The sequence below is a fragment of the Mycteria americana genome, chromosome 2 (genome assembly GCF_035582795.1).
Source record: "Mycteria americana isolate JAX WOST 10 ecotype Jacksonville Zoo and Gardens chromosome 2, USCA_MyAme_1.0, whole genome shotgun sequence".
In the NCBI taxonomy this organism is placed as follows: domain Eukaryota; kingdom Metazoa; phylum Chordata; class Aves; order Ciconiiformes; family Ciconiidae; genus Mycteria; species Mycteria americana.
Window position 1 is genome coordinate 44,547,282 of NC_134366.1, and position 13,027 is coordinate 44,560,308.

Consider the following 13,027-nt stretch of genomic DNA (forward strand, 5'->3'; position numbering starts at 1 on the left):
GAGTGAATAAGTTAGGAAGGGCTTTTTGACATGGTTCACCTGCAGGAATGACTAACAGCAGTACTTTAAGTTCTAAATATATTGTTTTACTTCTCTGTCAGATTGATTCTGCTTTTAAACCAGAGGTAAGATGAGCCTATGGTGCGCAGGAGGGCAGGCATCTCCAGTTGCTGCCTCCTTGAAGGACAGCCAGGATACAAAAAAATCAAAGTTCTTTCTAAATAGTAAGTGAAGGTATTATTCAGCCTATTAAACGGTCTTTAGCTGAACTGCACAAGTGGTCCTATAAATGTGTTTGAAGTTCTTTGGGCACAGTATTGGTCTACATAGCAATACTGTATCTTCGGAAGTTGCCAAAGTGATGAAACACTACCAGGTCTAAATCAAGCACACCAACCTAACAACCAAGGGAAAATGCACCTAATATAAATGGACCCTGTCTCATTTTGTTGGCATACAATTTTTAGCTGGCCTTGCCCTCTAAATATATACGGATGAGAGTAAAATTAATAATAATTCACAAACAGAACACTTGCCAGTTTTAAAATACAAAACATACCATATTGATGGGTTCCCCCTTGGTCATATTTGCTATGGTCTCATTTGCACAGGAACAGCTGCTTTCCAGATTTTTTTTTCCCCTCCTTCTCTCATAGCAGTGAGTATTGCTCAAACACTATAGGAAAGACTCCACTACAGCTCAAGGCTTTTGGTGTTGCCCCTCCCTCCCCCCCTTTTCTTGTGAATTTTATCTGTGGTTATACAATTACTATTTTACACAACTATCCTCACATGTAAATGAAGATCCCTCCTAATCAAAGCAATACTCAGAGCCTCACGGAAAGGTTTGATGCTTAGATTTCAGTAAGATCATAGCTATAACGGAAGAGGTTAGGAACATTTAGAGAAGTTTTTGTAGCCTACTAATCCTCTAATTAACTGCCCTGCTTACCCTACTAAATACATCTGACCAATCTGCTTCTAGACTTACAAAAAACACAGAAGCTATACAAACCTTCAGTTTGGGCAAGTATGTCCAACAGACATCAACAGACTTCAATAAGACTCTCCAGAAGTTGCATTTTACTTTTACTTTTCCAAAACTGTATGTGGAGGACAGTAAAGAAATGTATGTGTGTTAATTAAAAAAAAAAAAAAAAACCACACACACGCACACCACACAACAACAAAAAAACCCCTCACACCACACTTTTGGAAAAAAGCAGTTCTAAACATGTTAATGTTTTGCTTCCTGCACAGTTGAGTATTTAATGTTTATAAATAGTTTTATTTCAGTGGTTCTAGCAGGCATTACTCTCGCCACTGTCACACTGAGCGCCACAACCTGCAAGACAAGCCATGTCCCAGACAAATCAGACACTACTCTTTGGACAGTAAACACAAAGTGCTTGTGTTAGAACACAAAATTAAATTGGGAGAAAGTCAGAAAGAAAAGGAAGCACAAACACTGACAAGAGACCGATCACAGTAGTGACTGGCCATCAACTGGCTGCAGCAATTTGTAAAAAAAAAAAATTGGGTTAGAACAAACACAAGAAAAAGAGATGGCTTGATTAATATTAAGGAATGACTAAAATGCAAGAGAATATTCAATTAAAATTAGAAGCCTGCTTGAATTCAACCCGTGTTCTGCAAGCCAGAAAATTTACCACCACGCATAAAGTTAGCAAATAATGTCACCAATCCAACACAAGATATCTAAGTTGCGTATCTAACATTATAGTAATCATTTTACAAAGTTGTATTTTATCACTGCCTCACAGCACTAAATTTCATTCAAAAATTCATAGCTCCATTCACTTCAATTTCTAGTTACAGTTAAAAAAAAAAAATCAGTTTCCCAATAGCCAAACTGAAGTTTCTTTAAATTTGAAGGCATAACACTGTAATGAGTGAAGTATATAGTTTATACATTGCACTGTTCATTCAAAATTGAACAGTCCTGTGACTATAGTATGCAAAGTAGTAGAATCTTTCTAACTAGCCACCTCAGATCTTTCCCTAGTCTTCTAGGCATATGTGTGCCTGGTAGAGTTCTATGTCCAGAGCTGAAGGCAGCACCACAATGAAAATCAAAAATCAGTCACTGTACTACAGAGACCCTAACAAACAAGACCACTGCAATCAGATGCATTTTAACATGTCTAAAAGAAACTCTTACTTCTTACACTCACAAAAGGAAATAGAAAATTTAGTGGTCGTGTTATAAAATTTATATAAAGCAATTCAGGGGTCTTTAAAGCTTTACGGCTTAGGAAAATTCCATCCCATAGATTTTAGTTTCCAGGGAACTCTAAAGTAGTAATCCCTATTACACACTGCATTGCAGTTAAATAGCAGTGATAAAGACTACCCACCTAAGAGCTAAGCAACAGCTTGGAACACTAATACTAGAGTTCACTGCTTCATTGTAAAAATCCCCACAAACGGAGTTTTGTGGCTACACCACTGAAGTCTGAAGAAAACACCATCTCCATGAACATTTCACCTCAGTTACACAGCTCATTAAGTTCACTTTTTTTTAAAAAGGAACAATCAATAGGCTATTTCCAGATTCTTTACCAGAAACTTCCCTGCTATACTTGCACAGAATTACTCAAAGCCACAGCAGATAACCTTCAAATTTAGAAAAGCTGACTCAAAATAACGCAGAAGAGAAAAAAAACCACACAAACAAAAAACACAACACTCAACCACTCTCAAAATCTGGTAGTATGCTCTCGTGATTGTAAAAGCGTATTTTCCTTCTGGATTAAGCCGGTTACTATGAATTCTAACTATATAGAAAATATCTTCCCTAATACAGAAATCTCTACTTCAAGTATTATTTCTATTACCAGATCTTTCAAAAATTTCTTCCACAACTAGTGGGTCTAAGGTAGCACACCATTCTGAGACACAGTTGCTAAATATCACTCGCATGAAAGCACATTCGAACCATTATTAAGTTATACAGCTGCTATTTACATACAGGTTGCATTTTCTTCCCCGGACGACCTTCTTCCATGCTGATGTGCAGAAACAGAGAATGCCCTTGTACGAGACCCTGTAATGAACCTCCCAAGAGATCAGAGACTGCGCATACATGACTGCTTTAGCTCGCTCTGCTCGACACAGATGTACTCCGGGCAAATTGCTCCCCATCCCCGCAGCCAATCGCTACCTCGCAAGTCTCTCATCTCCCAGGCCACTGATCACAGCTACCGCAGGGTCGCACAAGAGCAGAATGGGCGAGACGGCATGCCTTCAATTCCAGCTCAGAGAATACCAAAAAAGGAACTGAAACAGAGTTCGAGACTTAACATTTTCTGCATCAACAGCAGCTAAGAACAGCTCCAAGGTTATATTTTTGCTCCGATCCAAGACTTCATTAGCACTTCAAAATGAAAGCACGTTTGTACCTCGGGTCCCAGAACAGAACAACCCAGAAGTCAAACATCTGCTAAGTGTGTTTATAGCTGCATTATCGACCTTTCATTGAATACTCATTCCAAAGCAGGTTCTTTGACATAAGCCATATATTCTTCTTCAGTAAAATAAACCAGGGCTTACTAAAAAATCCTTTTTTATTTTTTTTTCCTGTTGAAGAGGTAAAAAAGCCATGCTGTTAGCTGCAATTAATTTCATGTCTCCTTCCAGAGTAAGATGGGTCTCTGTTTCAGGTATGATATGAGTAGCTACACTTTTTCCTTGCTTAAGTCAACCTTAGAAAAATGCAGCCTGCACTCTGGCAGATCAAATTCAGACTTTCATTTCACTCTTCCCCTATTCACCACTGACATATCTCAATCTCCTGGTCCCATCATATAATGCATAGGAAAACTAGCTCTTTAAGGCATTATCCATAACTTAACCTTCGTGACATGACACTGCCTTCCTTGTTCTTTTTTCTTCATTCCTACTTCTTGGATGACAAGAACTCTAGTAATGAAGCTGGACTGGTGCCACCCCAACCAACGAACAACTTGGACAAAACAAAACAAATAACATACTGTTCATAAACTTGGGGCAAATACCACCAGCCAACGAAACATACTGTGCAACTGCGAAGATGGTATTTATCACCTAGTAGTTCAGAAATAAGAAAACCACAGTCAGTTCCCCTCACTGCCTTTCTCAGTCCAGAAAATTCTCTAACCATAGACTAATAAAAGTATTCTCAGATAGTGCTGGCAAGAGAGTTTAAAAGTAGTTTGTTTCCACTCTTTAAATAGATGTTCACTCTAACATATGTGTGAATCTTTTCACTTCCAAGCTATTGCAGGCCTCTCTGTTGCTATATGTAAATGACTGTAAACTAAATGCTTCATATAGCAAGAACAAAGTTAAACAAAAATATCCAAAACCCTAACTCTTAGTGACCTCTTCTCAACTGAGCATCCTAAACCAAACCTATTCTTTTCCTAATGCAGAGCACAGATCCATACAGTTCTTCAGCTACTCAGAGGAATACTGAAACAGCTATGCTGAATTATGTTCTGGTGGCCCTCCCACACTTTAATGCAGTTTCCTTAGCATACATCCATACTAGAAGTACTTCAATTTCTAAAAGTACAAAAGTTGGTTGGTTGGGGGGGGAGGCTGTCTATTCCTTTGGGATAGAATGGGGGGGGCTGGGAATCACACCTCTGTTTTTTGGTTTTTTATATGTTTTGGAAAGAATACTTACTTGGTTTGGAAACTTAAAAAAACAAACCACTCTGAAGCGGTTTATTGAAATCTCTTTCTAGTCTGTCGTCACCAATTCCTAGTTAATAGTCACTGAGTCTTGGAACCAAAAAAAAAAAAAAAAAAACACCACACAAAACACCCACACCACTCAGAAGCTTTATTCATTTAAAAAAAAATAGAAAGCAAAGAACACGTGCATGGAGAGCCAAGCTGAAAAATCCAACATTCTAAAATACAAACAAGCTTTTTTCAAACAGATGGAAGTTTTTGTCTTTTAAGTCCCATACCAAAATACTTTGTGGATAAACGTCTGCTCTTACCTAAGAATAAATACCAGGGAAAAGCTTCGCATTAGAGAACAACACAGCAACTTCAAACTGCAACCGTCTCAACATGTTTAACTACAGAAGTATTCTAAAACAAACTGTAGGCAAATATATTCAAAATTATCACATCCTTTAACATGTTCAGTGACAACACTGTGAGAACTCAGAGCAAACCTATTTGTGCTGCAGCAATATTTCAACCATATGCTTGATGCTGCAAAAGAATCTTTATGAAGTGTATGAGAGCCTTTTTTTTTTTTTTTTTAAAGAAAAAGAAACAGAAGTAGCTATCATGAAACATACACTTTGTCCATGAATCTTTCCTTCATAATTTTCACTTTTATACCCCTTCAAGTTCCACTTATTTGAGCTTATCTCCAGCTATAAAAGCACTTTTTTGGAAACACAGGTCCAAAAAATATGCATCTATTCTCTAGATAGAAAAGAAAGATTTCGCCTGAGCTCTTAGCTCTTTGCAAAACTTTTAATCTTTTCACAAGCGATACATAGTCCATGGTTTCCTTGTAAGCAGTACAGGCTTCCATTAAAAATTCCCTCAAAGTCAACTAGATTGGACTAATTCCAAAACCTCTGTTAACCATGGGGTGGAATGCAGAAACGGTTACAATAGATTAGACGAGTAATTTTTATGTCACTTGTTATGACTAGTTTCTGTATCAATCTGTAAAAATAACCCCTATCACATCTTACAGCAACTGTAGTGTTAACACACCAGCAAGCCACATATACTACTACAGCCACAACCTCTTCTTTCCTAGCCTCCAAATTTTGCTCTTAAAATGAGAGCGCAATTATGATCCCAGTCTATCATGAAGTGGCAGTAAACTGCCTTATTGCAGGGCCTGCAGAGCCTCTAGCAGGCAGAGCTGTGCTTAATCTGCCATTCCAAGATGGCAGGGCACGAGCACGTTTTTATTTAAAGTAGCTGCGGTGGGCAGCACTGTGCTCTCAGCAGGATTTACCACATGAGCTCAAGCCCAGAGCTATCAGACCAAGCCAGACAGGAACACAAGGAAGCCAAGTGCTCTCTTGCTTGCAAGGAGGCCATACTGACACACCTACACATCTAGCCCTGTAAATTGGTACATGTGGGTATGAGGTTTCTCTTGATACTTTAAAATACTGTTTCAGGGGGTGGGGTGTTAAAGTTGCATCCATAATCCAAACGTAACCCTTCCTTATATGAACAAATTATACAAAATTAACACGACAATCTTTTCTAACACTGCAGTCCAAAAAAACCAACCCAGTTCACTGCCACCTTTCTTGCTGTACCTCAAAGGACAGCATGTATCAAACTCAAAGTACTTCTCTTTAGAAAAGAATATAAAAACCAAGAAATACTTACCCATGAGACTATAAGACAATACTTCTAAATGGGACTTTATTTTGGATTGGGGGGGTGGGTGGCCCAGGTCACAGGGGAGTCAGGAGAAGAGGAAAGGTGCTAGGAGATTAAGATGATGCAGGAGCAAGTTGTATGACACAAACTGTCAAATGTTAGTATGTCAAATACCACTATAGATGGTTTTGTTCAGCTTCTTATTAAATGGGAACCTACTAACTCATATTAAGAACAACAGCTTCCTACGAGTTTTCTATTACACATGAATTAAATATAAGCTACTCCTCTAAGGAGACATTATTCCCTTAGCAAGGGAACACAGAAACCTTCATAGGCAGTGGCTCAGCATTTAATGAAATAAAACTATTCATAAAAACCAAGAGTTTGACTGCCTACAAGTATTTTTCAGAATACAGTTTCCACATAACAGCTAGTTCCCAAGAGGTACATCTGCATAGCATGCTTCAGCTTGCTTCAGTTTGTATCGGCACGTACACACAGAACTAAGTGTTTCCAAAAAAAGAAAAAGAAAAAGGAAAGGAAAAAAAAAGGGGGGAGGAAGAAAAAGATAGATTAATTCTGTGCAGATATTCTCTGGTGTATTGCCCCAGTAGCAGACTCCTGGGTTTCTCAGTGCATTGCAGGACAGCTATCACAAGCCACCAGGATGCTGAGAGCGAGCATGAGGCAGATTGCTAGTTTGAGCCCTCCTGACATTACACAATTACACATCATTCTGAGAGCTGCATACTTACTCTCTAGAGAGGATACCACTGAAATTTGTAATCTGAACCATCGTCAACAGCAAGATTACTATGTACTCTATTGTACAGACCGCTTCATTAATCACCCTGCAGTCCTGGTTTGGATACACTGATGAAGCAGGAAAACATTACTTTACTTATTTCTTGTTTCTCAAAAACATCCCTCAGCAGAGACAGATGGAAGAAATTCACCATGTTCAAACAGAACACTACCAAGAATTTCACTTCAACATGTATGAGCATGTGGTCACCACGCAAATAGCACTGAGCTAGGCTAGAGGGTTTTGGGTGATTTGATTTGTTGGGGTTTTTGGGGGGTTGTTGGGTTTTTTGCTTTGTTTTGTTGTTGGTGGTGGTTTTTTTCCCCTCCAAAAGAATGAGGATGCTTTCTAAATTCAAAGCTCCTCACTTTACAGCTACAACATATCCCTCATCGCTTGCTTTTACCTAAATTCATCTCCAGGCATTTTGGCAGCATTTTTGAGAGATATTCTAATTTTTCTTTATCCTAAAGAAGTCTTAGATCACTGTGCAAGTTCACAAGAACTATAAACCAGGGCTGTTTCAACACTATTAAGGCCACATGTTTAAATGCTCTACAATCACTTGTACAAATACTAAACATTCATCTCCTAGAACGACAGATGGCACAGAAGTGAACAGCTGATGAGTTCAGATATGAAGCAGCAGAATACTGGACAGATAAAATTATCTGGTTTTTACTGACATTATTTGAAGTACAAGGACACAAAAGCCCTTCCCTGACAGCAGATCCTCAGGAGCAAAAAGGGAAAAAAGAAAAGAAACAAAAGGAAAAAGAAAAGAAACAAAAGGAAAAAGAAAAAAAAACAAAAGGAAAAAGAAAAAAAAACAAAAGGAAAAAGAAGAGTCAAATTATCCACTTATCCAGTTAGGACAGACCCTCCAAATTCAACCAAACCAAGCTACATCCACACAGAACAGTTCCTTAACAAGAACACCAACATCAGCAGCTAATAAATAGTAAATTTACTCTTTCAATGAATGCTGTAATTTTTGAATGATTATTCACCTACATGTCTTTCTCTTCACAGAAAAGTGAAAGATCATGAATCTCACCAATTCACATAAATTTAAGGCTTAACTCTTCACCTTCAGCTTTCCCGGTCTCTCGAATTCTCCTCTATTCATATAATTGCATCCCAGTCATATCAAGTATCTGTGTAATAATTTACTGACAACATGTTTACTCTTACAGTGAAAAAAAATTACTACCTACAAATCAAAGCTCAGCAAACTATAACGGGAAGGTAAGACAATGTTTCCAACATCAGTAGCAGGACTGATAGAGCAGGAGGTATCAGCACTCCGCTGGCCCACAACATTTCTTAAAAATAAGGCAGGCAGAATGGAAGTAAAACTCCGGGCCTGCTCATGACCACTGCAATTTGAATGACGGGGCAGAATTTCATCACAAATTTTTAACTTTCCAAGTGGTGTAACATACAGGATTCAGGTGGTGTTGTCTGCAGATTATTTTAATACAAAATACACTCCACAAATCACATCTCCCAAATTATGCTGACTAACTTCAAGACATCCAAAATCCACATTCATCATGAATGCCACTCAGACTCTTACTACTGTTACCTGCTGAATGTCAGCTAGTTACCAGTGTATTAGCAAGCCTCTACCGTGATAAATTCACAGCTACCAAAAAAGTAAGTTCTAGCAATCCACATGTATTTTATTAATAAGGCAGACAGTAACAGAAAGCTGCAATTCCCATTTTTGAACTAGTGCTGGCCATCATCTGAAGCAACAACATACCAGATCAGGGAACGGATCCAGCAATAAAACTGCGGTGACAATATTTTGCCACTTCAGTTCTGACGCCACTTATTACTGGTGAGGTGCCGGCAGTGCACAGAACGGGTGAGACTGCTGAGCCCGGATTAGGAAGGGCAGGACCACGGGGCAACTCTAGCAGAGACTGACTTCGACTGTAGTGGAGCCACACTTCAGTGCTGTAGCTTCACATCTCAGCTTGGGTAGAATTAACAGCTTGGAGAAATGGAGAGATACCACTCATGCCACTTTCCCTTCTTCTTCTTCTTCTTCTCACAATATTTTGACTAGACATTATAACATCCTTGCCTTTCATTAGATCTGATGCTTTCCTGATCACAGAGTAAACATATAACTCAGTTAACATTAATTTCCAAAAACTAACCCTGACAAGTTTTAGTTTGGTTCGTTGGGTGTTTTTTGAAGTTTTTGTTTGTTTTTTGCCAGCTTCACAAGTTGAATCAGCTTATGGGAAAGGAGACAGGACAAAGGGGGAATGACACCTCCCCTTCGATACCAAGAACTAATTAGTCCAGCTCAGCCTTAGCATGAAGCCATATCTTAAGATGTGTACGTTCTTGCCGAAATTTCTTCCATTTTCCTCCTGCAATTCTAAAGCACAACAGAATATCTTAAAAGTCTGAAATAACCTTTACAAGGGAAGATGTTGCTAGACAAAAAACTGTCAGAACTGTAAACTTCTAGGAGCCGGCCTAAGATCCTTCGGAAGGATCACTGAAGGGACATTTAAAAGGGGATCCACTTTATTTCTTATTTGCCTTGTCTAACATCATTTAAAGCTATACAGCTGAGCTCCTTTTGTTTCTGTTTAAAGAGAGAAAGCAGCTGATTTTCTGATGCACTAAGAAATGTAATGTTTTTGCTATGTCTGACCAGGAGGTTCTGGGAGATGTCAGTTTAAAAGGTGCTGATTCTGACACAACAGATTCGTGCATGCCATCGTACATGGTACGTACTTTACAGGAAAGTTCAATTGACAAAATGCAAGGGGAAAAATCTGACAGAGATCTAAAAATTAGCCAAAAGAGAAAACCTACCTCTTTCATACCTACTGCATCCTTTGTCTCAAGAACAACTACTGAAATATTTTTTTTTAAATACGTGATTACAATTTTCCTTTTGCGAATAACCACTTAAAAGACAATCTAGAACATAGTACTTCTAAGAAAGATGCACGCATTTCTCTTTTGAAGAGGAAAAACTAATGTTGTAGGACTCTTACAGTAAAACATATGACTTGAGGGGCTATTCAGTAAAAAAAGTTGAATGCATCCAACATGCAGCAGGCAAATTAGGTACTCTTGATGTGTTTAACAAACACTTAAGAATTCTCTACTTCAGAGACCATTAACATTTGAGTTTGCATGGGAGTTCTAACCAGCCAACAACTACTAAAAAGGGTGCTCTCTGAAAAGGTTACCCAAATAATACAGAGGCATTTTTAATAATTTTGGAATAAGCAATAGAAGTTACCTGTCTTCTTAATACAGCCACAGGCAGACCACAGTTCCATGCAGCTTAATCTGTACACTGCCATCTAGTAGCACAAATACAAGCTCAAGGACAGATTGATTTTAAGTGAAATTAGAGCATGCACAACAAGGAATTTAGACAGGCTTTTGGCTTTCACATTGACTTTTGGAAGACAGACAAGTATCTAGCCTTGCATAAAGTCTACCCATAAAAATTCTACTGCCATGATTTTCTTGTAAGGCAAATTTGAACTTGCAGAGTAAGCTTACACCAGACTCACGCTCCCCGAGATGCAACCATAGCGATTTTGACCAGCTGACCAGCCCTAGGAACTCTAAAGCTGGTTTCAATATATCAAGTCATGCCCCAAGATACAAACTCTCCTCCCGCATTCTCTGCCTGAACTTGAAAAGAGATTCAATAGCTTTAAGATGTCCTTATGAACATAATTGATCCCATTAAAAGACAGAAAACTAAAATACTAAGTCAAATACACAGTAAACCAAATGTAAAGACAAATACATAAAATACCTCATCCAGACTGGAGACCTAAGCAAAAGACCTTCCAGCAATATGAATCAAATATGCTATACCCGATGGCTACAAGAACTTTATCTTAACATTTGTAATCCAGAATTTCATAGCCAGTAGAGAATTTTTAAATGCTGAAAAAAATGCAAGAGTTGATCTAGACAATGGCAACTGCAGCTGGCAGACAAATGAATTTTCTACAGACATCAGATAAGGGAAAATAGGGAAAGCAGAAAAAAAAAATTTGCATGATGCTTCTAATGATTTAGAAACCAAGTCTCCAGAATAAGCACGTGTTTCTGATACTATCAAATCTGTAGAGAAGCCATCTACACATAATCCAAACTTGCTTTTACTGTGACATAGAAAATAGGAACAACTACAGCTTACAGCCCTGGAGATACGTTACTATAGCAAACTAATTTCTGCAATCAGATATCTTAATCATATATGTATTAATATAACTTCAAATGTTTAAACTTAGTTTTTCTGGGGGGAAGAACATCTTCACTAGAAGGCTTTTAGCAACCAAACCAATCTTTCATCACTCCATGATTCCAAAAGACCATTTTCCACCTCAAACTGATATAGGAGAGAGTCTGAAAAATTAAATACGAGATATATGAGAAACAACATTTAAAACTGGTAATACTGAAACTTTCCCACCTACAGCCAAAAGCAACATGTAAAGAAATATTCAAATAGGAAGAATTTGAATATACTTGTCCTCTAGGCAACTCCCCATGTTTCTAATTATAAAGTTTTCATTTGCCTAGCTCAAATGCATATTATAAGCATATCCACCTCTTTTTTCCAGTGTTACTTCACTTAAGTCAGGGCACACACAAAGAAATTAACCTATCCACCGAATTATTTACTATTATTCTCACATTTCTTCACAGGACTAACTCTACAGAAAAAAACAACTGCCTGTAAACGAGGCTAGAAAAGTGTCAGCTAACAGCACAGCATGCTGTAAAAATCTCTTATGTACACAACAATCAGAATCAAACTGGCTTATACTGCACACTAACCTTAATCAAATGAGGTCGTATCTGAATGATGATAAGGCACTCAACTTTGGTAGAAAATGGTACCTTTTTACTGAAATTTGAATAAAATTTTATATTTGGGGCAGTATGACATAGAGCTCTTGGTGATCTTAAAAATCAATTTTAGAGCTTTTGACTGAGATGTAATTAATTTAAATAAAAGCTGTAATTTCATATCTGATTTTAACAACCTTTTACAGACTTCCTCAAAAACTGAAGTTTCCAAAAGATCGGTCTTTAAACTTTGAATCGGTTTTCGGGTTTTATTATCAAAATCAACACTAGCAGAAGCATTACTTAAAAAAAAAAGTGTGTGTATATATATATATATATATATATATATAAAGCAAAATCATTCAAGCATAAAGAGAGAAATAAATGGATACTTTAAAACATTTATAATTAGGTCTGCTGTCTACTAAAAGCTATTTATGTTGCCTGAGCTCTCTGTGAATTGACAGGGGCTCAAAGAAAGTGTAAGGCACCCTTTTCTCACTGAGACAGAACAACTGTGCCAAAAGGAAACTCTTGCCATTAAAGGAAGACCAAACTGTAGTTCGGTTTAGAATTACAACATTCATACAAGGACACTAGGGGGAACCTAGTCCACTTCAAAAATCACTTGTATACGCCGATACTGCTATTAACCCCAAATTTTCACTCATGGACAAGTTATGTAGATATACAAGTGAAGATAACTTACTTTTTTCAGACCACTGAGGTCATAATGCTTAAACACTTGAAATTTAGTCATACAGACTATGTAATTGGGAAAAAACATGGACTTCTGATAACCTCAGAAAGAAAGCTATTGTATAATAGCACAGAGCACAACCATCATGATTCTCTATTCTTGGGGTTCTTTCAGCCTTTTCTATTGAAGAAAATTATCAAGCTCCATACTCGGACACCAATCTGTTAAAGAAGTATGTTAAACAAAAAGCAATTGAAAAGATTGCAATGCATATTTACACT

General features: G+C 37.7%; 1 protein-coding gene across 4 annotated transcripts in view; it reads right to left on the reverse strand.

Moving 5' to 3' along the window:
• Positions 1–13,027, reverse strand: part of SLC4A7 (solute carrier family 4 member 7) — a 100,964-nt gene that overhangs the window by 70,890 nt on the left and 17,047 nt on the right. The window contains exon 1 of one of the 4 annotated variants that reach the window (XM_075493192.1): positions 2,993–3,098. The exons of 2 other annotated variants lie outside the window; for them this stretch is intronic. In XM_075493192.1, the coding sequence (XP_075349307.1) occupies positions 2,993–3,028 (36 nt within the window). In that variant the 5' untranslated portion in view covers positions 3,029–3,098. Of the gene's footprint in view, positions 1–2,992; positions 3,099–13,027 lie in introns of those variants that run through there. One more of the 4 variants, XM_075493189.1, reaches the window with a different exon arrangement.